Genomic DNA, 25,714 nt, shown 5'->3' with positions numbered 1-25,714 from the left:
CCATGTCAGATGGGCTTCAGAAAAGAATGTTCCTTCTCTTCCTAGGGGGTTCTTTGTCCTCCAAATATCAATCAAGTCCATGTTGTCAGTTAGCTCAAAAAAGGTTTTTGGTAGTCTGCCGTCTTTTGTCATACTTTGGTTTTGTGACTTATCCATGTTTGTAGAAACCACCCCATTCATATCTCCCATCATAATGATGTTGCTATAGTCCAGATAGTCCAGCATTGTCTCATGCAGCTTCTTGTAGAATTCTGATTTCCCCTCGTTCAGTGCATAAATTCCCAATATCAAAAACTTTTCACCTTGGGTTTGTATCTCTATTGCCAAAATTCTTCCTTGCTCATCTTTAAATAGGAATTTGGGTGATAGGCTCTCCTTTGCGTAAATCACCACTCCTCTTTTCTTAACTCTGTCTGATGAAATAAATTCTTGGCCTAATCTCTTGTTAATTAACACTTTTCTGTGGAGCCTAGTCACGTGCGTTTCCTGCAAGCAAATAATGTCCAATTGTTCTTTCTTTAATACATGGAATATTCTTCTCCTTTTTTCCGGGGAATTACCGCCATTAATGTTCCAACTGAGAAGTTGCAGAGACATCCTGGATAAATCTGCTATTCGCTTGGTGGTGGCGTTTCTTTTTTCTGATCTTCAGGCCCCAAAGGTGTGGGTATAGGCAGAGGTGTAGGAGCAGGCAAAGGCCCAGGCCCTGGAATTCCAAAAATCCCTTTCTGAAGGTCTTCTCCGTAGTCATTCAGAAACTTTTCTTTGTCCTCGGCTGTTTTTATTTTCACTTTCTTCCCGCTAAATGTAAAAGATAGTCCTTGGGGAAATTCCCACCTAAAAGGAATCGAGTTGCTCCTCAGCAGTTTAGCAAGCTCTGTATATGTAGATCTGAGATCCAAAAGTTGTTTTGGGATATCTTTGTAGATTTCTGCCCTCCTGCCTTGGATTACAAGTGACTTTTCGTAATGTAGGCTTAGTATTTTATCTCTTTCTTCCTTGGATCTCAAAGTAATCAAACAGTCTCTAGGTTTGTCTTTCCTTGCTACTCTTCCAAGTCTAAAAGCAGTCACAATTTTAAACTTATCTTCTTCCAGGGGCCAAAACTTAGCAAATTCTTTTGTTAGAAAGTCAATTAAATCCCCTTGTTCCAATTCAGAAATTGACCTCAGTCTCAGGTTATTTTCCCTACTACGTAATTCTATCATAGACAGGTAGGCCTGCTGTTCACCAACCTGTTTGTATAGTGGTTTTACCTCCTCTTTTGCTGCTTCAGCTTTTTGATTGGCTTCCACAGCTAATTTGCGATTTTCTGTGGTGGCTTCCTGAAGGTTCCCAATTGCTTGTGCATGCTGAGCAACTTGTTCAGTCAGTTTATTAACACTGGCTGTAGCTTGGCCAATTTTAGCCGAATGCTCATCTGCCTTTTTTGTCCAAACTTTCCAATTTTCCCAAAATTTGTTCTAATACTGAGGCAGATCCTCCTGCAGCCATACCTTCTAGTGAAGTCTGCTCTGTTTCTTCCTCTTGTGCCACCAAGATAGCAGGAACAGAAGATCTGCGTAGCTGTGTAGCCAAAGTTGTTTGCGTTAATTGTTTAGCTTTCGCTTTAGCCGATCTTGTTTTCCCGAAGCCACTCATTCCACTCCTGTCTACGTGTCAAGGTCAAACCATGTATGTTCCCATGGGAATCCACAAGTCCAGAGAGTAAACACAAGACAGGAAAAAGCAGATACAAAAAACAGATCCCAGACAGCTGTTAACCCAAAATCCTCTAGGGGGAGTATGAAAGTATCTCGAGGGAGAGAATAAGGTTGTTACTCCATTAATGTCCAAACAGCCTTAAAGAAGCCCTTCAGCCCTCTTATAGTAACAGAACAAGTCCTTAATGTAAAACAAAGTCTCTAAGAAGTGCGAGAAACAGTATCTCAATGTATCTAGACCAATAGCGCTCCAATGTATCAGTTCCGGTAGCTAAGCAAAATCCGCAATTTGACAGTTCTATTTAATCTGGCAGTCCGAGTTTTTGGGCTTCTTAAAACATTTGTAAATCCACAAGGAGGAGGTAAAGCCAAGTCCAAAGCCAAAAAGGAAAAGGAAATTTACCTCACTTAGTCTTAGTGATCCATGCGACAGTCATCTCCAGGCTTGACTACTGTAATTCGCTCTACGTGGGGCTGCCCTTGAAGCTATCCCAGAAACTCCAGCGGGTACAGAATGCTGCAGCAAGGCTCCTCACGGGGTCTCTGCCATGGGAGCATATTCATCCAGTGCTTTTCAAGCTGCACTGGCTCCCGGTGGAGTACAGGGTCAGATTTAAGGTGCAGCTTTTGACCTTTAAAGCCCTTCACGGCCTAGGACCCTCGTACCTACGGGACCGCCTCGCCTGGTATGCCCCACGGAGAGCCTCAAGGTCCATAAATAACAACACCCTAGTGGTCCCAGGCCCTAAGGAAGTTAGATTGGCTTCAACCAGAGCCAGGGCCTTTTCAGCACTGGCCCCAACTTGGTGGAACACTCTGTCTCATGAGACCAGGGCCCTGCAGGATCTGATTTCTTTCCGCAGGGCCTGTAAGACAGAGTTGTTCCGCCTGGCCTTTGGATTGGAGCCAATTTGATTCCCTCCACCCCCTTTTTCTTTTTTCTTTTCCTTCTCCTGCAATGAGGCTTCATTTTAATATTTTAATGTTCCATTATTTTAATGTTGTATTTTATTTTTGTTTTTAGGTTGTAATCACTCATCTTGTTTTTATTATTGCTTGTAAGCCGCTCTGAGCCCGGCCTTGGCTGGGGAGGGTGGGGTATAAATAAAAAATTATTATTATTATTATTATTAAAGCAGCTCAAATGATACACGAATGAAAAGTTTTTAATGCCACTTCAAAGGCTTCCAGCTGATCAAAGTCTTTTGCTTTAAATCCTTAAGCAGTGCCGGGAGACGGACTTCCTGGTTGCGTCTCCCACTTTAGCCGAATTTTAATTCAATTTAGTCCCCAAATTCTTCAGTCCCTCTTACTCACGGGTTAGTAGTTTTCAAATCAAATGTTCCAGGAAAAAAGGTCACCGCTCATCGGCAGCAGCTAAGAGGCTTCACTTCCGCAGAAAGAGTGATCGAGGCACAGCACCGCGCCAGCCCTTCCACGTTCCGGAGCCCCTTACGGGGTTCGTTGTTTGTTTCGGGGGGGGCTTCTGGTGCCCGCCGAGTCCCACGGCCACAGGCTCACTCTACCTGTGGTTTTCCAGTGTGGGTCTCCGCTTCGCCATAGCGGACGACCCGTTTCTGCAGAGCTTCCCCTTCACAGCGCAAAGGTGACCGCCATTACCGTTTCGCGCCGCCTCCGGAAGTCCGAGTCCTTTTTTTTAATGCATGGTCTCCCCAGCAAGCTCTCTGCAGCGCTAGCATACTGCAAATAGCCAACACTTTCCACACTCTATACATTTATATGGTTTCTCCTCTGTGTGAGTCTGTTGATGATTACTAAGGTGTGCACGCTGACTGAAGCTCTTTCCACACTCCATGCATTTAAATGGTTTCTCCCCTGTGTGAGTCCGTTGATGTCTTCTAAGGTTTCCACTTTCTTTAAAGCTCTTTCCACACTCCATACATTTATATGGTTTCTCCCCTGTGTGAGTCCGTTGATGTGATCTAAGCTCTCCACTCTGACTGAAGCTCTTTCCACACTCCATGCATTTAAATGGTTTCTCCCCTGTGTGAATCCGTTGATGATTTCTAAGGTGTGCACTCTGACTGAAGCCCTTTCCACACTCCATACATTTATATGGTTTCTCCCCTGTGTGAGTCCGTTGATGTCTTCTAAGGCTTCCACTTTCATTAAAGCTTATTTTACACTCCATGCATTTAAATGGTTTCTCCCCTGTGTGAGTCCGTTGATGATTTCTAAGGTCTGCATTCTGACTGAAGCTCTTTCCACACTCCATGCATTTAAATGGTTTCTCCCCTGTGTGAGTCCGTTGATGTCTTCTAAGGTTTCCACTTTCTTTAAAGCTCTTTCCACACTCCATACATTTATATGGTTTCTCCCCTGTGTGAGTCCGTTGATGTCTTCTAAGCTCTCCACTCCGACCGAAGCTCTTTCCACACTCCATACATTCATATGGTTTCTCCCCTGTGTGAATCCGTTGATGATTTCTAAGGTGTTCACTCTGACTGAAGCTCTTTCCACACTCCATGCATTTATATGGTTTCTCCCCTGTGTGAGTCCGTTGATGTGATCTAAGCTCTCCACTCCAACTGAAGCTCTTTCCACAGTCCATGCATTTAAATGGTTTCTCCCCTGTGTGAATCCGATGATGATTTCTAAGGTCTGCATTCTGACTGAAGCTTTTTCCACATTCTATACATTTATATGGTTTCACCCCTGTGTGAGTCTGTTGATGTCTTCTAAGGTGTCCACTCTGACTGAAGCTCTTTCCACAATCCATGCATTGAAATGGTTTCTCCCCTGTATGAGTCCATTGATGTTGCCTAAGGTGTGCACTATTATTAAAACTCATTTCACACTCCATAACTTGAAATGGTTTCTCCCCTGTGTGAGTCCGTTGATGTCTTCTAAGGCTTCCACTATTATTAAAGCTCTTTCCACATTCCGTACATAAATATACTTTTTCCCCTGTGTGAGTCCGCTGGTGTGTTCTAAGTTTTGCATTGAAAGAGAATCTCTTTCTGCACTCAATACCTTTAAATGGGTTCTTTCCTTTTTGTGTCCGTTGATGTGAACTCTGTGTGCTCATTCAGTGAAGCATATTCCACATTTCACACATTTTAATGGCTATTCCCAATGAAATGAAAGGTGCCTTGTCCCCTGCAATTCTGTCTCCTCCATCACCTTTTTCAGAGTGGGCAGAAAGGAAATCCTGTTTGGGCTTCAGGAAAAAGAACACACACAAAAAAAGGATACATCAACCGCCATTAGCACCTTCTCTTATTTCAACATCTCCTACATTCTCCCATGTCCTACCCATGTTCCCAATTTTTAGGAAATGAAAATGCTATGATGTCAAATGGTAGTAATGCATCAGCAACCTTTCATAATCCTCAATCATCTTTAATAACAGGATATTCAAGGCAAGGATATTCAAGGCAAGGAGATAACTGTACTTAATGGTAGGTAGACATATTGGTCTGACACAGTTGAAGTAAAAAAATTAACAAAAATAGTCCAGTAGCAACTTAGGGTCTTGGGAGAAAAGTAATGACAAACCTAGACAGCATCTTAAAAAGCAAAGACATCACCTTGCCAAGAAAGGTCCTTATAGTGAAAGCTATGGTCTTCCCAGTAGTGATTATGGAAGTGAGAGCTGGACCATAAAGAAGGCTTATCGCAAAAGAATGGATGCTTTGAATTATGGTGCTGGAGGAGACTCTTGAGAGTCCCATGGACTGCAAGAAGATCAAACCTATCCATTCTGAAGGAAATGAGCCCTGAGTGCTCACTGGAAGGACAGATCCTGAAGCTGAGGCTCCAAGACTCTGGCCACCTCATGTGAAGAGAAGACTCCCTGGAAAAGACCCTGATGTTGGGAAAGATGGAGGGCACAAGGAGAAGGAGACAACGGAAGACGAGATGGTTGGACAGTGTTCTCGAAACTACCAGCATGAGTTTGACCAAACTGCGGGAGGCAGTAGAAGACAGGAGTGCCTGGCGTGCTCTGGTCCAGGCGGTCACGAAGAGTCGGACACAACTAAACGAATAACCAACAACAACAGCAACAGCACTTAGGGATCAAGTGCTTGCACACTTCATGTGCTTGCACACTTCTTCATATAGTGGAGGGTAGTAGGAGATGGTAGTAGGAGTACCTTTCTGAGAAAAACCCCACCCCACCCTCCCACGATATACAAGGGTCTGGTGACATCTGTTTCAGTGTATCTGAAGAAGTGTGCATGCACACGAAAGCTTATACCTAGAACAAAATTAGCTGGTCTCTAAGGTGCTACTGGACTATTTTTTAATTTTTTATTTCAAGTGCTTCAGACCAAGACGGCTACCTACCTGAATCTAGATGTCATGGGGTGTTGGGGAGCAGTAGTTCCTTTGGTGGGGGACATGTCCTACACCTTCTGGGGTCATTTTTACACCCTTGGTCCCCACTCCGCACTCAGGTCTCACCTGTGGCTTCCAGAAGCTGTCAGCATGCAACAGGGGTTCAAGCAACGGCTTCAACCGGCCGGCTAAACCAGGTGAGGAAAGCTGATGGGTCTCAAATCCTTGGGGGGCTGGGGGATTCTGCTGCACGTGAAGTCAAGCCCTGGTGGATGGAGAGGAGGAGAACAACCGTGAATCCCACAGTCCAGAAGGCAGATTCTGCCTGTGCGGAAGAGGAAAGTGAAGGGCAGATGGGGCACGTCCACCTGGAGGCTTGTTATCTAGTCCCAGGGTTACTCTGACATTGAATTATATATAAATTACAGTATTGAAATGCGCCTGCTCCCACTTCCTATTCTGATATTACTCTACTCTGCTTGTCTGTTTCTTACTTGAGTACTGTTTTGGTTTGCTAAGTCAGGGTTTTACTGTGAGTTACATTTTTGCTATTTTTGGATCCTGTTATGCTTATCAGTCTTCGGCTGCGCAAAGAGGGAGAACTGCGCAGCGCCCCTTCAGCGAGGCACCTGTCCTGACTTCTGCGTTAGCCTCTTCATCCTGCTGCACTAGGCGCTGTTATCCCAGAAGCCAGAACAGCCACACAGTATCCCAGAAGCCAGAACAGCCACACAGTATCCCAGAAGCCAGATTCCTCTTGCTGTTCTGGCTTCTGGGATTCAAAAAATTTTTTTTTCTTGGATTCCTCCCCCCAAAACTAGGTGTGTCTTATAGAGCGAAAAATACGGTAGGTGCCGCTCCGGCGGGAAGGTAAACGGCATTTCCGTGCGCTGCTCTGGTTTGCCAGAAGCGGCTTAGTCCTGCTGGCCACATGACCCGGAAGTTGTACGCCGGCTCCCTTGGCCAAAAAAGTGAGATGAGCGCCACAACCCCAGAGTCGGCCACGACTGGACCTATTGGTCAGGGGTCCCTTTAACTTTACCTATATGTACTGTAGGCTGCCCAGAGTGGCTGGGGGAAAATACTAATACTATAACGTCTAGAGTGGTACCTCGGGTTACAGGAGCTTCAGGTTACAGACTCTGCTAACCCAGAAATAGTACTTTTAGTTAAGAACTGTGCTTCAGGATGAGGACAGAAATTGTGCTCCAGCGGCGTGGTGGCCCCATTAGCTAAAGTGGTGCTTCAGGTTAAGAACAGTTTCAGATTAAGAACGGACCTGCAGAACAAATTCACTTCTTAACCCGAAGGACCACTGTACTATTATTATTATCTTGTGATTTTTTGTAGTTATTTTGGAATTTTTACTGCAATATTAGCTTACGAAATGTTATGGGCAGAGAAAATCACAGGGTTGCCGTAAATTATAATCCCACCCACAAACTTTCATTCACATACAGTCTGTAAATTTGGGAATGACACACACCTCACCTGTGCTAATACTGGCAGTCTTTGGCCTCCACAGGCACACCCGGTGTGTAGAGCCTCCAGCCCCAGGCACTGTCTATCATGAAAATGGGTCCTTTGACTGGGAAGATTCATGCAGTCACTGTCATGGGATGGTGATGGGTTGTATCTCAGCTTGTCAGTCACTCTGACATTGCCTATGAACAATAAGAGGAACAGAAATGCTTTTGAGGTGCAACTTCTGTATCAATCCTGAGAGCCATTCCATGGACTCTGCACCCCTGTTTCTGATGACAGGTGTACATTATCCTCATCCTCAGTGGAAAAGACAATAAAGATGGAAGCCTGAGAGAGAGGAAAAGGTTTCTGGCTGCTTCCTGGGTGGGATTGCGGAAGCCAAGAGCCGCTTCTGAGAAGGCCTCCCCCCTCCCCTCTTCCTCTGGGGATTTCCTCTCCTCTCCAGGGGACCATTGGTTGGACTGGGCAGAAGTGCTGCGTCCGGACAGGGCAGGGACTTATGGGGTGGGAAGAGGATGGTGATTGCAGGAAAGAAGGGTGGGAGGACAGGACCCCCCACTTTCCAGGGATCCCTCTCTGGTCGCCTTGAAGGGGTGGCCCATTCCTGGGCGGGAGGGAGAAGCCAAGGCGGCCCCTCCGGAGAGACCCCAAGGAAGGCACGATGGAGACCCCCCCCAAGACTGGTCTTCCTATCTCCCCCCGCCCCCGCTGCCCTTCTCTGACCCAGGGATGCTCCCCTCCCTCCCCCCATTCCTCGACCCCCTCCCTCTCTCCCGGAGTCTCCCCTGCACCCAAAGGCCCCCTTGGCTCGGGTCACCCCTCGCCCTGCGCGCCCACCTCTCCATTCGCAGCCCCCCCGACAGGAGCAAGGGAGGGACGGGGGGTCTCTATCCAGGCGCCTCCCGCACCCCTTAACCCTTTCTGGCCCGCTTCTCCGCGCCCCAGGGAGTCATCGTGGGTGGGCGCCCCATCTCCGCCCATTGGCAGCACGCGTGCCGGGATCCAGGCCCCACGGAAGGCGCTTGGGGGAGCTGGCGGGGTCTCTGGGTCCTTTCCCCCCCTCTCCGCCCCCCGCTGCCCCTTTACCTCTTTGTCCTCGCTCCGATTCTCATTTCTTTCCTGCAACATCCACGTTGGGCGGGGATCCTCATCTTCCCATCCTCCTCCCCTTTCCGAAAGCGCCCCCCCCCCCTAGATCTACGGGGCAGAGCAGCAATCCGGAGTGGAAGCTCCACTTGCGTGAGAAGCAGGGCAGGTTGGGAGGGGGGCTCCCCCCCTCATTTCCGGAGCGAAGCCGGATTGGAGGAGGAGGAGCAATGTATTGGGGGCGGGATCTGGGATTGTGTGGGCGGGATAAGAGAAAGATGTTCCGGGAGGGGAGGGAAAGTTTTGAGCGGGTGGGGGGGAAGGAGGAGAGGCAACCCCCCCCCCGGTCTTCCTTCTGGGATCAGGAGAGGGGGGAGGGGCTGATCCCGACAATCAAACAGCGAAGTCACAAAATGCGTTGTACCTGGAAATCAGATCAGACTCCGAGTTCGTGTTTTGGCAACATGACAGGTCTGTCAACCGGGATGCCTGACGATTCCTGCTCCCTGCCATTTCCTGGCCAGCCTGAGAGATCACTGGAAAGGGCGGATTTCTTGACTCCAGAATCCATCATCGCAGACCCGTTTCATTCAGGCCTAGAGATCTGCTCTTTGGACCAGTCTGCTTGGATCATGCTTATCATCAATGGATCACATCTGGATCATCACTGATGGGGGGGGGGGTCAGGAAGAATCTCCTGCCACGTGACTGGGGGCGTCTGGAGGCTGACGGGAGTCAGACAGGGCTGCTGTTTTGCTCTCTGTTCTGTTTCAGCTCAGGTTTTCCTGTCAGAAGTTCTATTTCATCAAGAAATGGGAGGATTCATTGAGGAAACGGGGCTAAGCGAAAGCATCAGCTGCAAAGAGGCAAATGTGTATACTTTGTAACCATCCAGGGAGTTGTGTTGCAAAGGCCATTTGCAGAAAGGTTTTGATAAGGAAAATTATGGGTTGAGAGTCTACCCAACAGCTCAGCTCATCAGGGTCCAAGTCCCCTGCGGGTCCGTGCGGTCAGTAAAAGAAGGAAATTCCAGCGAAGCAATTTGGAGCAAAACAGCAGTCAGTAGACTGAGATTCTTTATTGTTGTGCAACAGATTCAACAACAGTGAGTGATCCCAGAGCAGGGGGCGACATTGACATTTAAAACTTTCCCACCATATCCAGGATAGAGTTCTCACAGCATCATCAATATATCTTTTTGCAGGGCCTGCAAGACGGAGGTGTTCTGCCTGGCCTTTCCTCTCCTTCTGTAATCTTCATAGAACCCTAACCCGATGGTTGCCATTAATTTGATTCTGAATTGAGTCTAGAATGTATTTAATTAATTGACTGTGCAATTTTCTGTACACTGGGCTATTTTTACCTGTTGTTAGCCGCTCTGAGCCCGGCTTTGGCCAGGGAGGGTGGGATACAAATTATTATTATTATTATTATTATTATTATTATTATTATTATTATTATTATTATTAATTATTACAGTGGGATGAAGATCATATGAACTTAAGGCATTTGCAAACAACCTGGTAATAATGGTAGAAGCCCACTGGAAAGTATACCAACGGTGCTCAACAAGATTAATCAATTTGGCCAAGTCGCAGGTGTTAAATTGAATAAAAATTGAAATAAATTGTTGGTAAAAATATGAGACAACAGAAGAAAAATGAGTAGAGACAGATAGCAGAGCTGGGGATAGAAAAGATGGTGAATTTTTTTGGAGTGTGGCAGACAACAAAAAATATAAACATTTTAAAAGATCATTATTGGTAATGAAAAATTCTGGGGTGAGAGACGACTCAACAGCCGAGCTCTTCGGGGTGCTGCTCCCCCGCGGGTCCATGTGGTCAGTAGAAGAAGGAAGCTCCAGCAAAACAGCGGTCAGTAGACCATGATCCTTATTGTTGTGCAACAGGTCCCCACAGGAGTAAGAACCCTGAGTAAGGGGTGACCCCCCTCTTTTAAAACTTCCCACAATATCCCAGAATACACTTGGAGCAGCATCACTGAGACATCATCACTACATCAGTAGCATGTCACAAAGGGGGAGGGGTCTACAAGGGTGACACAAGTCCAACATTAGGTCTCTTTATCAGGCCCCTTTTCCAACACCTCTTAACTCCCCATCACCGGAAGAACAATAAAACTCTTGACATCTCTTTGCCCTCAGGACTTGTCTGGAGATGGGCTTTCAGAACACCTGGCTTGCTCAACTGCCTCTGCAGATGTCCATTGTTTCCCCTGGTCACTCCCTGGATGGGGGGCCATGTCTCTGTTCTTACGCTTGGGGGATTATGACGGGATGCCCTGTTCCTGCTGCCTGTTAGATTTCCAGCTCCGTGATTGCAGTCATGGTATTTTTGTCTATCACATGATGGTGTATGTTTTGACTCCACAGTGGGAAGAGATGGAGACTATGTTCCTGAAGTGAGACTATTGTCCTTTGTTCTCTCTCTTTGCTGTCTGATGCTAGAGAGAGAGGGAGCCATGTTGCAGTGCTCCGTGTGTGTTTATATGTAAATAAAGTAGATTAGCCAAAATGCTGAGTTGCTGAGCTCTGTTACGCAAACTGCAAACACTCTGCAGATCCCTAAGTGTGCCGATGTCTGTTGGCATCAGTTGCTGTGAAGCTTTTGAAGCTCCCGAACGAATGACCAGGAGGGAGACAACATGCCAGTCGGGCATGTGTCTCTACCAGGATCCTACTCGAGTGTAGGACGAGCGCTTGACACTGCCGATTTTCACTGATCTGATTTTCTGCTTCTTGGTTCACGGAGGGAGGTGGAGCCCAAATTCCCCTTTCTCTAAGGATCAAAATGGCGTTGGAATGAGGAGAGTCAGTTAAAGTATGGATTTTCTACAAATTTATAAAGCTAGGTATCTTCCCCGAGCTGTCAAGTCGAAAGGATACATTCAGGCATAATATTTGCAACATTATCACCATGGCTTCCCCAGTAGCCAAGGCCATGTTAAAAACTAGGCTGTGGGACATAGATCTTCAGGAACTAATCTCAGCTGCGGAAAAAACATGGTCCCCTCTTTATTTTCGACTCTAGGGTGCAGGAATTTAACCTTAATTATTTACAATTTTTGTTTAACCCGCAAGAAAAAAGGGCTTTTCCTCTGCCTAGGTTCAAGTCTAATCCTCCTAACCTCCTTTGGGGCAGGTTTGTGGGTTTGGCAGAAGGAGATAGGATCTGCCCATGCGATGCCCACCTGGTGGAAACTCTAGCTCACATGGCCCTTAAATGTAAAATCTATGATGATCTTTGCCAACAATTTTTAGACCATCTATGCATTCCAACCTGGAAACCAGAGAAGGAGGTTGTACGCTTCTTATTCCAGGGGAGAGACCATGAGCTCACCAAGACAGTAGCTAAGTTCCTCTATTTGATTTTTTGTCGCCAAAGTACGCTACAGGATCCTGCCCTTGCTGGATAGATGAAGTAGATTGCTTGCCTCTTCTTCCCTTTGGCAAATGACTGTACTGTTGAAATGGCGATGAGATCGCACTGGCCTACTTATTCTGAATGTTTGTAAGTGATGCCAATAAAGGTTTGATGATTTGTAACATTGCAACAACTTTAAAGATGTGGGTCCCACTTGTCATTTCCATAACAGTGCAAAAAAACACAGTCACACGCAGACACACCATCATGCATGCTTGAGTAGAGCAACTCCAGGCCATGAGCCAAGTAGCAGCAGGGTAGGGGCCACATGTAGAGCCAGTCCCACACTGAGGTCAAAAACGCACACAGAGGCAGCAGGACTTCTTCAGTAATAGTTTACTGAGCTTTCAAAGCATACAGTTCTCACTGGGTCCCCAGTGAGGCACAAAACTTATCCCTTCATCCTTGAATATGTAGTGTTGATTTATTGATGGCCTGATGTTGTGATATTTCCAGAGACATGAATTTATTCCTTATCTGTCTCAAATATCTGGGTACCTTTGGTGGGGGTCATGTCATGCACCTTATGGGGTAATTTATCCACCATTAGTCCCCATCCTGCACTCAGCTCTCACCTGTGGCTTCCAGAAGCTGTCAGCATGCAACAGGGGCCACAATCCCAGGAATCGCTTCAACCGGCCAGCAAAACCGTGGTGAGGATAGTTGATGGGTCTCAAATCCTTGGTGGGTTGGGGATTTCTGCTGCAGGTGACGGCAGACCCTGGTGGATGGAGAGGAGGAGAAGAACAGTGAATCCCACAGTCCAGAAGGCAGATTCTGCCCCTGCTGCAGAGGAAAGTGAAGGGCCGATGGGATCGTCAACCGGGGAAGGAAGCCCATCAAGAAGGAAAACTCTGCTCCTAAACTTTCACTGCCTCTTGAGCTATGTTCAGGGGAAGAAAAGGCTATGGAGGAAAACCTACACAAATCCAGAGTGGAGTCTCTAAGACGGTTGGATGGTGTCCTGCACACCTTCTTCATTCAATTCCTGCAGCCAAGCTGGTGCCAAACATACTGCTCTGCTTTCCTTGGGACCATATCAGCCAGGCTCATCTCGCTTTATGGGCTGAGGGAGCCAGCGTACGGCTTCCGGGTCATGTTGCCAGCATGACTGAGCCACTTCTGGTGAACCAGAGCAAGGCATGAAAATGCCGTTTACCTTCCCGCTGGAGAGGTACCTATTTATCTACTTGCACTTTGACGTTCTTTCGAACTGCTAGGTGGGCAGGAGCAGGGACCGAACAGCGGGAGCTCACCGCATTACGAGGATTCGAACCACCGACCTTCTGATTGGCAAGTCCTAGGCTCTGTGGTTTAACCCACAGCGCCACCCGCATCCCATATTTACATCATACGGCAGTGTAAAAGTATTCAAAATATTTGTTTTTAGAAGAAAATACCACAATGTATCCGGTGGCCCCTTGAAAGCTAAAAAAAGTATTGTGGCAGAAGCTTTTGGGGGTGCAGGACCAGGAAAGCTTCTGCCACCATGATCCTTCCAATGGGGATTCAGGCCTCATCATGGGACTTGAACTGCCCTGGCTGATTATCTCCAATGGGACAGATATTGAGAGGAAAGCTGTTTCCTGGTTCTGCTGGATCTCTTAGCGGCTTTGGAGACCTTGGCCATGGTGTCCTTCTGGACCCTCTAGGGGAGCTGGGGGCCCTGCTATGCAGTGGTTCCCCTCCTTCCTCCTGGGCCATGTCCAGAGAGTGGTGTTCAGACCCCTGGATGCTTACTTGTGGGGTGCCCCAGGGCTCCATTCTCTCCCCCATGCTTTTTACTATCTATATGCAGCCACTGGGAGAGATCATCAGGGGGTTGGGTTGGGTGTTCACTAGTATGTGGATGATGCCCAGCTCTCCCTCTCTTTTAAATTGGAACTAGTGAAGATGGTGAATGCCATGTGTGGCTGTCTGTAGGTGGTTGGAGGATGGATGGCGGGTAACACATTGAGGTTGAATCCTGACATGACAGAAATACAGTGGTGCCTCGCAAGACAAAAAGAATCCGTTCCGCGATTCTCTTCGTCTAGCGGTTTTTTCGTCTTGCAAAGCAACCCTATTAGCAGTTTAGCGGATTAGCACTATTAGCGGCTTAGCGGCTATTAAAGGCTTAGCGGCTTAGCTGCTAAAAGGCTATTAGTGGCTTAGCAGCTTAGAAAAAGGGGGGGGAGCGTAAAAAAAATCGCAAGACTAGCAAGACGTTTCGTCTTGCGAAGCAAGCCCATAGGGAAATTCGTCTTGTGAAGCAACTCAAAAATGGAAAACCCTTTCGTCTAGCGGGTTTTCCGTCTTGCGAGGCATTCGTCTTGCGGGGCACCACTGTACTATCCCTGGGGGAGGATGGGGGCATTCCTGGTCCTGATGGGGTAACTGTGCCCCTGAAGGACCAGGTGTGCAGCCTGGGGGTCATTTTGGACTCCCAGCTGTCCATGGAGGCACAGATCAATTCTGTGTCCAGGGCAGCTGCCTGGCAGCTCCATCTGGTACACAGGATGAGACTCAAGTAGCCTGCAGACTGTCTGGCCAGAGTGGTGCATGCTCTGGTTATCTCCTGCTTGGAGTACTGCCAGCTGCTCTACATGGGGCTACCTTTGAAGGTGACTCTGAAACTGCAACTAATCCAGAATGGGGGACCTAGACTAGTTACTGGGAGCAGCCACTGAGACCACATAACACTATTTCTAAAGTATATTCCCTGGCTCCCAGCGCATTTCCGAGCACAATTCAAACTGTTGGTGCTGACTTTTAAAGTGTCTGTGGGATGTGAAACACAAGAGCAGTCTAGTACAACATCCCTAGAGTGGAAATAAAAGGGGATGTCTGGAGCAGCCAGTCGGAACTTCCGATTTCTCCTAGGCTGGGACAGACTTCTTCTGCATGTGACTAGAAGTGGGTGTGACCTCACCTGCCCAGGTAACAAAAGAGCAGGACTGGTCAGCCACTCTCTCTCTGACTACATTTGTCGAAGAAGCAACATCTGCTTAGCCTAAGATGCTTTCTTGGGCTGTCTCCTTATGGGATAGTTTCCAGGTGTATGTAACTTTTGTAACTTAAGTCTGTCTTCTGGGATCCGTTTATGAACAGAATGTGTGAGTAAACTCTTTTTATACTTTTATAGAAGACTATGGCAATATGCCGGCCAAGAGTGCCAAGAGAGGCCAAAACATGGAGCCTGGCACGCTTCCCTTGCACAACTCAGCTGCCTGTCCGTGCCGATCCAAAGGGTCTTCTGCCTCTCCTTGGCCGGTAGCAGAGCGATCACAGCGGTCAGAAAGCAATTGCAGCGTGTGGGTGATAAATTCAGAACAGACACACAGGCGTTCCTTATCTTCTTTAGCCTGTAATCAAGTAGAATAACAGCATAAATTCAGACCTGGCGAAACCTCGCCCATTCTCCCTTTCGCATAGCGACAGACTGAAACACTCAGAGTCAAACCCCTCCCGTAAGTGTTTGTAACCACGCCTCAGGAAAGAGACGTCACACAGAACTCCTTAACCCTCTGAGTTCTGAAACCAATAACACCCCCTCTCGTCACGCATCCTGAGGGAAACTGTGAACCCCTATTTACAGACCTCTTTGAGTTCAACTCACCTCCCATTGCCTTTTGCCTCCCACTGGCATCTACCCCAGGCAATTGTTGAATCCCTTCTACGCTCCCAGAATGTTGGTATTAAAGGGTTAAGAAGCTCTAATCAAGACGCTCTAGTCACTGAGCAGCTGGAGGTCGTTAAGCTTCCTGGAATGTGAGTTTGTATAAATAGTCAACTCACTCGTGTGTTTCCTTCCTTTCCCCCTTTCCTTTCTTTTGGGGCGTGTTTGCTGAAATGTGTGATTCTTCACCAGGGTTTTTTGTTTTGTGTAAATAAACCTTTTATTTGAGTTCCAAACCGCTTGCTCCAAGATTCCTTTGTTGAAAAGATGCTGACTCTCCAGCCCTTCTTGAGCCGCTGTGCGAAATGCTCTGCTGTAATGGGACATTGTGGCATCGGAAGCGCACTGGACATTTGATAAGCATTAAACTAATTAAAGTTTAATGGGACAGGTTATGGCTGTTTGTACGTCAAGAAGGAGATAAGGAGTGCAGTTAAGAGTGATTTATGCAAGGACTGGAGCGAAGACAGAAGCGGTTGCCGACAACGAAAGCCTTCAAAGCAGCTTGAGTCCTGCAACGTGCCTAGGAAAGAGGCACTGGGCAGTTTGTACTCGCTGGAAGATGTCTTATTCCTCGAGGAGCCACCTCAGCAGCTGGGAGACGGTCTACAGGTCTGTGAGTATCGTTCCTAAGCCCCAGGGAGGATGGCAGAGTCCCAGGAAAGTTTTACTGTCCCCTTTACGCGACTCAATGGGAAAAAATGGCAAGATTGGAAGGCTAGAGTAAGGGTTTGGTTGCAAGCAAAAGAGTTGTGGAGTTGTACTGAAGCACCGCCTTTACAGGCAGCTGCAGACGCGTCTGCAGAAGACAAAGCAGCAGCGGCAGCTTCACAGAAACGTGACAGGAAAGCCCAAGGTCTACTAGTTTTGGCAGTGGGACCAGAGCAAATGCCTTATGTTTCTGAGTTAAAGAACACGCATGAGGTCTGGACGGTTCTGCAGCGGCTAAATTCCAGAAACACTGCGGGGGCCAAGATCCATGCTACAAGATGTTTGTTTGATTTACGTCTCCAACCGGGAGCGTGTGTGAAAGAACATATTGCCAAAATGGTGTCTGCCTTTAATCAACTAAGACAGCTGGGCATTCCTTTCTCTATGGAGCAGCAGTCATACATTTTGTTGTCTTCTCTTGATAAAAGCTATGAGACTCTAGCTTTAACTTTGGAAGCTATGCCTTCATCTGAATTAACCCTTGAATACATTTCTTCTCGACTTGCTGATGAACAGGATAAAAGGCAAAGAGAAAGAGGTTTGTCTTCAAAGGGGAGTTATGCTGTGCCTAAGAGTGGGGATGCTGAGTTTGAGAACACAGTAAATGCTTTTGCAGCTAGACACTGTTTTCGCTGTGGTTCCTCTTCCCATTTAATCAGGAGTTGTACACGTGAACCTGGTCAAGACAGCACCAAGGCCGTTACCCCTAGTTACCAGACAAGGAGTTCCAGGGGACGTCGAAGAAGAGGAGGAGGTCGTGGCTACTCCCGCAGCACACAGCACATGGCTTCAGCAATGGTGTTGATGCAAGGGTGTGGCCAAGGCAGCAATCTACGCTGGTTGATTGACAGTGGTGCATCTCATCACCTGGTGGCGCCATCTAGTGTCCGTTTGCAGAATTGCAGACATTTGCAAACCCTTAAAGTTGTGACAATGGCAGATTCAACTAAACGTTCCTTAGAGACCGTAGGCACAGTGTTTTTGAAGTGTTTGCAAACAGAAATTGATGCCTACGTGCTAAAGGGAATGAAGGGGTGTATTTTGTCTGTGTCAGAACTTGATAGAAATGGGTTTAAAACTGTGTTTGAAAATGGGGTTTGCACTATTTCAAAGAATAACGTATCTCTTTTGCAGGTGGAATGCAGAGATGGGTTATATTATTTTGAGACAAGTCCTGATGAAGTTGAACAGGTTCATGCTGGTTGTGTGAACTCACCTACCCATAATTATTGTGTTCATTTATGGCATCGCCGTTTGGGACATATTAATTTTCAGTATGTTAAAAGACAACCTGAATTATCAGAAGGGTGCAAATTGAACAAATGTACTAAGTATTTGGATTGTACTGCATGCAAAAGGGCGAAGGTTCATAGATGCAGCTATCCCAGTTCAAATAGGAAATCTGACAAAGTATTCCAACTTGTGCATATGGACCTATGTGGCCCAATGCCTGTTGCTAGCATGGGAGGTTCGAGGTATGCACTGTGTCTCTCAGATGACAAAACAAAGGTTACATGGTTTTTTCCTCTCAAAACAAAAGCAGATACTGCAGAAACAGTTAAAAATTGGGTTCATGCAGTAGAACTTGAATTCGGTACTAGAGTTCTTGCTTTTCAGACAGACAGAGGGTCAGAATTTACCGGGTCTGTGTTGCAGAATTTCTTTAAGAAAAAGGGAATTAAGCATCGTCTGTCTACACCTTATTCCCCCCAAGAAGGAGGCGTGGCCAAACGTAAAAACAGGGTTCTGCAAGAGTTGGCAAATTCTATGTTGTTTGATGCTAAACTTCCTCAAAGTTACTGGGCGGAAGCCTGGCAGACGGCTACTCATGTTCTGAACCGAGTATATAATTTGGTAATTGATACTACGCCATATTTTGCTTTATATGGGAAGAAGCCCAAAGTTAATTACTTTCGGGTGTTTGGATCTCAAGCCTATGTACTTATCCCAAAGGCGTTAAGGAAAAAGGGAAGTCCAAGGGCTAGGAAACTCATCTTTTGTGGGTACGAACCACACGCCAAATCTTGGAGGTTCGTGAACCCAGATGGGGATACTACAAGAGTGGTCCTCAGTAGGAGCGCTGAATTTTGTGAGCAATCCGGATGGACTCACTTACATGCTAACCCTGACATTTTGAGAGATGATTTAGGCATTTATGCTGAGAAAGAAAGTCCAGAGGGTGATGAGCCAGAAGGGGATGGTGCACATGGTCCAGATGCAGATTCTGACCAGACACAAGGTTCTTCTCCTAAGGTAGAAAAGCCAGAATCTAAGAGTGTTCCAACATCGCCAGTCGTTAGGCCTAGCAGACAGCAGAAGCGAAGCAGGTCGCCTGTAACACCAAGCCCAAGGGAGGTATCTATACGGAGGTCTTTATCCCTAGAGGCACGTCCAGACATAAAGTCTGAGACAGATTCTGACAGCCAACGGTCAGAGGGGGCACAAGAGGAGCAATTGCGCAGGTCAAAACGTGCCACAAAGGGCAAGCCGCCAGAGCGGTTTAAGGTGACAAGTGTATACGTAAATATGGCACAGTGTGAGCCAGATAGCTATATAGAGGTACAACAGCTTCCAAGCTCAGAAGCCGCAAAGTGGCAGGAAGCAATGGAAAAAGAGATGGCTTCAATGAAGTCTCTCGGTGTGTTTACAAGTACAGAGCTTCCAAAAGGCCAACAAGCTGTAGGTTGTCGATGGGTATATCGTTTAAAGCCCACAACTACTGAGGAGTTGCAATATAAAGCCCGACTAGTTGCAAAAGGGTTTTCACAGCGCAAAGGAGTTCACTATTCTCAAATTTATGCCCCTACTTCAAGACCGGAGTCATTAAGAATGCTTTTAGCCTCTTCAGCTAAGAAGGGAAATAAGCTGTTTCATTTTGATGTCAATGTGGCTTATTTAAATGCAGACTTACAGGAGGAAGTCTATATGACGCCACCACCAGGTTTTGAAGGAGACAAGCCAAACCAGGTCTGGCGCCTACACAAATCCATTTATGGGTTGAAACAGTCCGCCCGTAATTGGTATTCCTGCTTAAACGATGCTCTAGAGAGCATGGGGTTCAGAAAGAGCGCAGCAGATGCGTGTCTTTATCTAAAAGGCTCAGGATGTGAACAAGAAGCAGTCTTGATATTTGTTGACGATTTATTATACAGTGGAAAGGACGATAAACTTGCACAACAATTTGCCACAAAGCTTGGAGAAAAGTTTCAGATAAAATCACTAGGCAATGTATCTGTTTATCTAGGAGTTAAAATTCAGCAAGATGAAGATGGGAACTATTGGCTCAGCCAAGAAGCTAAGATCCAGCAGTTGCTGGAAAGGTTTAAAATGGACAACTGTGCTGGTGTTAAAACCCCAATGGAGTTAAGTTACACAAAGGATGCTCAAACTGAGCAACAGGCAGAGTTCTGTAATCCCGGGGTTTACCAGTCAGCGATAGGCAGTCTACTCCACATTGCACAGTGGACTCGGCCCGATATAACATATGCTGTCAACATGCTGTGTAGACAAGCTGAAAAACCATCAATGCATGCTTGGCAAGGAGTAAAAAGAGTTTTAAGGTATCTCCAAACTACCAAAAGGTTTCGCTTAAAACTATCAGCAGAGGGCAGCACACAGCTTGAATGTTGGGCCGACAGCAGTTGGGCAGATGCTGGACCAGATAGAAAATTAGTGTCAGGGACTTCCGGGGGCGGCGCGAAACTGTAATGGCGGTCCTCTTCGTTCTCTGAAGAGGGGCTCCGCGGAAAAGGGTCGTTCGCTGCGGCATAGCGACGACCCATCAAGATAAACCACGGGTAGAGTGAGCCCGTGGCCGTGGGACTCGGCGGGCACCAGAAGCTGCTCTGAAAACACAGAAGGGACCCCGTAAGGAGACCCGGAGTGAAGGAGGGGTAGCGGTGCTGTGAGTTCATCGCTCTTTCCGCGGAAGCGAAGCCGCGCGGCTGTTACAGATGAGCGCTGATCCTTCTTCCTAAAATCAACACCAAATTGCAAGCAACATACCCGTGAGTAAAGGGGTTTAAAATTTGGCAAAGAATTTTTCAAATCTGGCTGAAAACGGGAGACGAGAAAAGGGAAGTCCGTCTTCCGACATTGCTGACAAGATCAAAGCAAAGCTTTAAAAAGCGGAAAGCGCTTGAAACGGGACTGTGGGAAGTTTTAACTTTTTTGTGCTATCAGACCTGCTTGTTCTTTTAAACTGAAGGTGGAAATGGACATTGACTAAAAGAAGTAGTAAATGGGGACTTTCCTCCTATCTTTTTTCTTCTTTGGGCTGTATTTTTAAGGAGCCAGATCGTCGGGCTGCCGGAGAGGGAGATTGTGTTAAACTGCGGAAACAGTTGCAAAAACTTTGCTGGAGCGTAACTGATACATTTGAGCAGAAAAGACTGGATGTGATATTGTTGCAAGCACCTTTGGTGAAACTTTGCTGAACTTTAAAAGGTGCTTTGGGGAACTTTGAGTCTTTGAAGGGACTGTCGGACTATCGGATTTTCTGATTTGAAATAACTTGGAACTTTAATGGCGGATTACTTCCTTCTTTGTCTTTGAAACCTGGTGGCACTCCCCCTACAGGGCTTTCGGATTATAAAATCCTGGGAATTGACTTTTGTTTTGAATTCCACTTTACTGGTTGTTTATAACTGAATTTGTCTCTCCCATGGAACAATAGACAATCTGACCTTGAACACTGACAGATGTGTAATGAGTGGTGCAGGGAGAACAAGAGCATCTAAAGCCAAGGAATCTAAAGAGGCCAAGGAAAAAGAAAAGGAAAGAAAACCAGCACAATTTGTACAAACAACATTGACTCAAGGACGCCGATCGTCGGTTCCAGCTGTACTGGTGACCCAGAGGGAAGGGGAAATAACTGAGAAGTCCACTGAGGAAGATATGGCAGCAGGTGGGTCAGACACACTACTAAAACAAATACTGGAGCAACTATCAAGTCTAAATCAGAAAGTGGACGACCAGTCTTTGAAAATAGATAAAGCGACTTCCTCGATTCAAAAATTGACTGACCAAGTTTCTCAGCACACGCAAGCTATAGAGAACTTGCAAGGAGCAACGGCGGAAAATTGGGAATTAGCTGAAGAAGCAATTCAGAAAGTGGGAGCTTTACAAAAAGAAGTTGAAGAAATAAAAGGAGAAGTCAAGCCCCTGCACAAACAGGTGGGTGAACAACAAATTTATCTGTCAATGGTGGAACTGAAAAACCGTGAGAGCAACATCAAATTGAGAGGCATCCCGGAACTCGAGCAAGGAGACCTGATTGGATACTTGACACAGGAATTCACGAAGTTCTGGGGTTTAAAGGAAGATACAGACTTCAGGATTGTCTCGGCATATAGACTGGGAAGATTGGTAAGGAAAGACAGATCCAGGGATTGCTTGATAATCTTAAGATCAAAGGAGGAGAGAGATAAGATCCTAGGTCTTCACTTCAAAAAAGCAATTGAAATTCAAGACAAAAGGGTGGAAATTTATAGAGATATTCCGAGACAGTTGTTGGACCTCAGAGCCACCTATACAGAACTAGCAAAATTGCTGAGACACAACGCAATTCCCTACAGGTGGGAGTTTCCACAAGGATTATCTTTTACCTACAAAGAAAGGAAGGTTAAAATCAGAACACCTGAAGATAACCAAAAGTTCCTTCACGACCACGGAGAAGATCTCCAAAAAGGAGCAGATTGGCTCCCAGGTTTACCAACACCAATACTGCCTGAAGGCGGGCTAACGCCTGCACCCTCGGGATCTGAGCAAAAGGAAGGCACCTCATCCTAAGAACATCTTAATTAGAACAGGATGTCTCTGCAGCTACTTAGTTGGAATATAAATGGCGGGAATTCCCCGGAAAAAAGAAGGAGGATATTTCATATCTTAAAAAAAGAACAATTGGACGTAATATGCCTCCAAGAAACACATGTGACTAGGCTCCACAGGAAAGTATTAATCAACAAAAGACTTGGCCAAGAATTTATTTCATCAGACAAAGTCAAAAAAAGAGGCGTTGTAATTTATGCAAAGGAGAACCTGTCACCAAAATTTTTATTTAAAGATGATTATGGAAGAATTCTTGCAATTGAAATTCAAACACAAGGGAAGAAGATTTTGATATTAGGAATTTATGCGCCAAATGATGGAAAATCAGAATTCTACAAGAAGCTGCATGAGACAATGATGGACTATCTGGATTATTCTAATATTATTGTGATGGGAGATATGAATGGGGTGGTGTCAACAAATATGGACAAATCCCAAAATCAAAACTTAACAACAGACGGCAGACTTCCTAAAACCTTTTTTGAAATGACAGACAATATGGACTTGATTGACATCTGGAGGACAAGGAACCCCTTGGGTAAAGAAGGAACCTTCTTTTCTGAGGCCCATCTGTCATGGACACGAATTGACCAAATTTGGATATCTAGAGGGCTGGCACCGAAAACAAGAAAAGTGGAAATCTGCCCAAAAACCTGCTCCGACCATAACGCCTTGAAATTGGAACTGAGACTTATCCCAACTGGATCCTTCAGATGGAGAATGAATGACACCTTGTTAAGAGATCAAGAGATTGTCAAGAAGGCCCAAAAAACGCTAAAGGACTATTTTGAAATAAATTTGAACACTACGGTGGAGAAAAGAACAATCTGGGACGCAAGTAAAGCTGTAATGAGAGGGTTTCTGATACAACAGAATACAATAAAGAGAAAATTTTGGAATGGAAAAAAGGAAAAAATTCTAGAGAAAATAAGTGAAGGAGAGAAAAAGCTGAGAACCAAACCAAAGTCAAAAGAGGTGCTAAGAGAGATCAAATTCTATCAAGCTCAATATTCGAAATTGATCAATCAAGAGATTGAATGGAAAATTAAACAAATGAAGCAGAGATCGTTTGAATCAGCAAATAAATGTGGAAAGTTGTTAGCTTGGCAGTTGAAGAAAAGACAAAAGTTAAATACGGTTACAAATTTGGAGGTTCAAGGAAAAATAGTTCAGAAACCAGAAGAAATAAGAAAGTGCTTCCACAGATATTTCAAAGAGCTTTATGCACAGGGGCCTCAGAAAGAATCGGAAATAGACCAATTTTTGAGGACAAATGGACTATCCAAAATAACTCAAGACAAAAGATCAATTCTCAACAGCAAAATAACTCAACAGGAAATTGAAGGTGCCATCCAAAATATGCAACTTGGCAAATCTCCAGGCCCAGATGGTCTTACCTCCAAATATTATAAGACTTTGAAGGATTGTTTGATACAACCGTTGTTGGAGGTTTGTAACCAGATTATGGAGGGGAGAAGGGCACCGGAAACGTGGAAAGAAGCAGTCATCACATTGATACCCAAATCAGAAAGGGAAAAGACCCAGCTTAAGAACTACCGTCCCATCTCACTCCTGAATGTGGATTACAAAATATTTGCAGACATTTTAGCGAATAGACTTAAAAATGTACTAAATGAAGTAATTCACAAGGACCAAGCCGGCTTTCTCCCTGGCAGACACATGTCCGATAACACTAGGAACATTATTGATATATTGGAGCTGTTGCGAATTAGAAACACAAGGGCAGCTTTAATCTTTATTGATGCGGAGAAAGCATTTGACAACATTTCTTGGATGTTTATGAAGAAAAATCTGAAAGGGATGGGAGTGGGACGGGGGTTTGAAAATGGTTTAGAAGCAATCTACTCAGAGCAAAAAGCCAAACTGATAGTGAACAATGTGGTATCGGAGGAACTCCAAATTGAAAAAGGGACACGACAGGGGTGCCCTTTATCACCTCTGTTATTTATTTCTGTTCTGGAGGTATTGCTGAATATGATCAGGGAGGACCAGTTGGTGCAGGGTATTGTGGTCGGAGCAAAACAATACAAATTGAAAGCCTTTGCAGATGACTTAGTCTTGACAGTACAGGAGCCAGAATCTAGTACAAAAAGAGTTCTGGAACTTATCTTGGAGTTTGGTCGGGTGGCGGGATTCAAGCTAAACAAACAAAAAACTAAGGTTTTGGTCAAAAATTTGACACCTACAGAGATAGAGGGGTACCAGAAAGAGACAGAGCTAAGTGTGGTTAAAAAAGTGAAATACCTGGGGGTATCCTTGTCCACCAAAAACTTAAACCTATTTAAAGACAATTATGAAAAATGTTGGTTGGAAATTAAAAAAGACTTTGACATTTGGTCAAGATTGAAACTTACCTTGTCAGGCCGAATCGCAGCTATAAAGATGTGTGTTTTGCCAAAAATGTTATTCTTATTTCAAACCCTTCAGGTCGTGGACAGAATGGAATGTTTTGGAAAATGGCAGAAGGACATCTCTAAGTTTGTCTGGCAGGGCAAAAAGCCCCGAATAAAATTCAAAATACTAACTGACTCAAAAGAAAGAGGGGGGTTTGCCCTGCCGGATTTAAGGTTGTACTATGAGGCTGCAGCCTTCTGCTGGCTGAAGGATTGGTTTCTGTTGGAAAACACCGATGTCCTAGATCTGGAAGGGTTTGACAACGTCTATGGTTGGCATGCATACTTGTGGTATGACAAGGCGAAGGTTCATAAACTGTTCAAAAACCATATTGTCAGAAAATCAATTTTTGCCGTCTGGATGAAGTATAAGGACTTATTAGAAAGTAAGACCCCGAGGTGGTTATCACCAGTGGAAGCCAAGATTTCCAAAAAAAGGCCCAATATGGAGGCCTATTGGCCAAAATATTGGGAATTAATTGAAAGAGTTGGAGACAACTGGAAGCTCCAAAGCCAGGACAAACTAAAAAGTAAGGTGCGAGATTGGTTACATTATGCTCAAATTCAAGAGGTATTTAAAATGGATAAAAAAGTGGGTTTCCAGATGGAGAAATCGAAACTGGAGACGGAGCTACTAGAACCAAAGACCAAGGTACTTTCGAGGATGTATGACTTGCTGCTTAAATGGAACACACAGGATGAGACAGTTAAATCTGCTATGATAAAATGGGCACAGGATGTAGGACACAACATTATGTCTGAGGACTGGGAAAGGTTATGGAACACCGGTATGAAATTCACGGCATGTAGTGCCTTGAAAGAGAACATTATGAAAATGGTATACCGGTGGTACATGACCCCAGTCAAGTTGGCTAAAATATATCATCTTTCTGATAATAAGTGTTGGAAATGTAAGGAGGCGGAAGGGACATTCTTTCACCTCTGGTGGACCTGCCCGAAAGTAAAGGCCTTCTGGGAAATGATACACAATGAGCTGAAAAAGGTATTTAAATATACCTTTTCCAAGAAACCAGAGGCCTTTCTCCTGGGCATGGTGGACCGGAAGGTGCCAAAGAAGGATAG

The 25,714-nt window shown here is 45.6% G+C and overlaps 3 protein-coding genes across 4 annotated transcripts in view; 1 reads left to right on the top strand and 2 right to left on the bottom strand.

The window, feature by feature from the left end:
• LOC308595620 (uncharacterized protein) overlaps positions 1-25,714 on the top strand; it is a 251,467-nt gene that overhangs the window by 166,755 nt on the left and 58,998 nt on the right. The gene's annotated exons all lie outside the window — the stretch shown is intronic.
• LOC308595636 (uncharacterized protein) overlaps positions 1-25,714 on the bottom strand; it is a 176,285-nt gene that overhangs the window by 103,012 nt on the left and 47,559 nt on the right. Inside the window, exon 2 of the mRNA XM_081210162.1 lies at positions 6,132-6,270. The gene's annotated coding sequence lies outside the window, so the exon portion shown is untranslated. The remainder of the gene's footprint in view (positions 1-6,131; positions 6,271-25,714) is intronic.
• Positions 3,340-25,714, bottom strand: part of LOC308595698 (uncharacterized protein) — a 69,969-nt gene continuing 47,594 nt past the window's right edge. The window contains exons 4-5 of the mRNA XM_081210326.1: positions 12,595-12,740; positions 3,340-4,875 (exon numbers count right to left, since the gene is read on the bottom strand). Coding sequence (XP_081066452.1) covers positions 3,397-4,752 — 1,356 coding nt within the window. The 5' untranslated portion in view covers positions 4,753-4,875; positions 12,595-12,740 and the 3' untranslated portion in view covers positions 3,340-3,396. The remainder of the gene's footprint in view (positions 4,876-12,594; positions 12,741-25,714) is intronic.

This window comes from Podarcis bocagei (assembly GCF_964188305.1).
Source record: "Podarcis bocagei genome assembly, chromosome: 10".
NCBI lineage: Eukaryota > Metazoa > Chordata > Lepidosauria > Squamata > Lacertidae > Podarcis > Podarcis bocagei.
The sequence above is the reverse complement of the archived record's forward strand: the minus strand, read 5'-3'. Positions and strand labels throughout refer to the sequence as shown.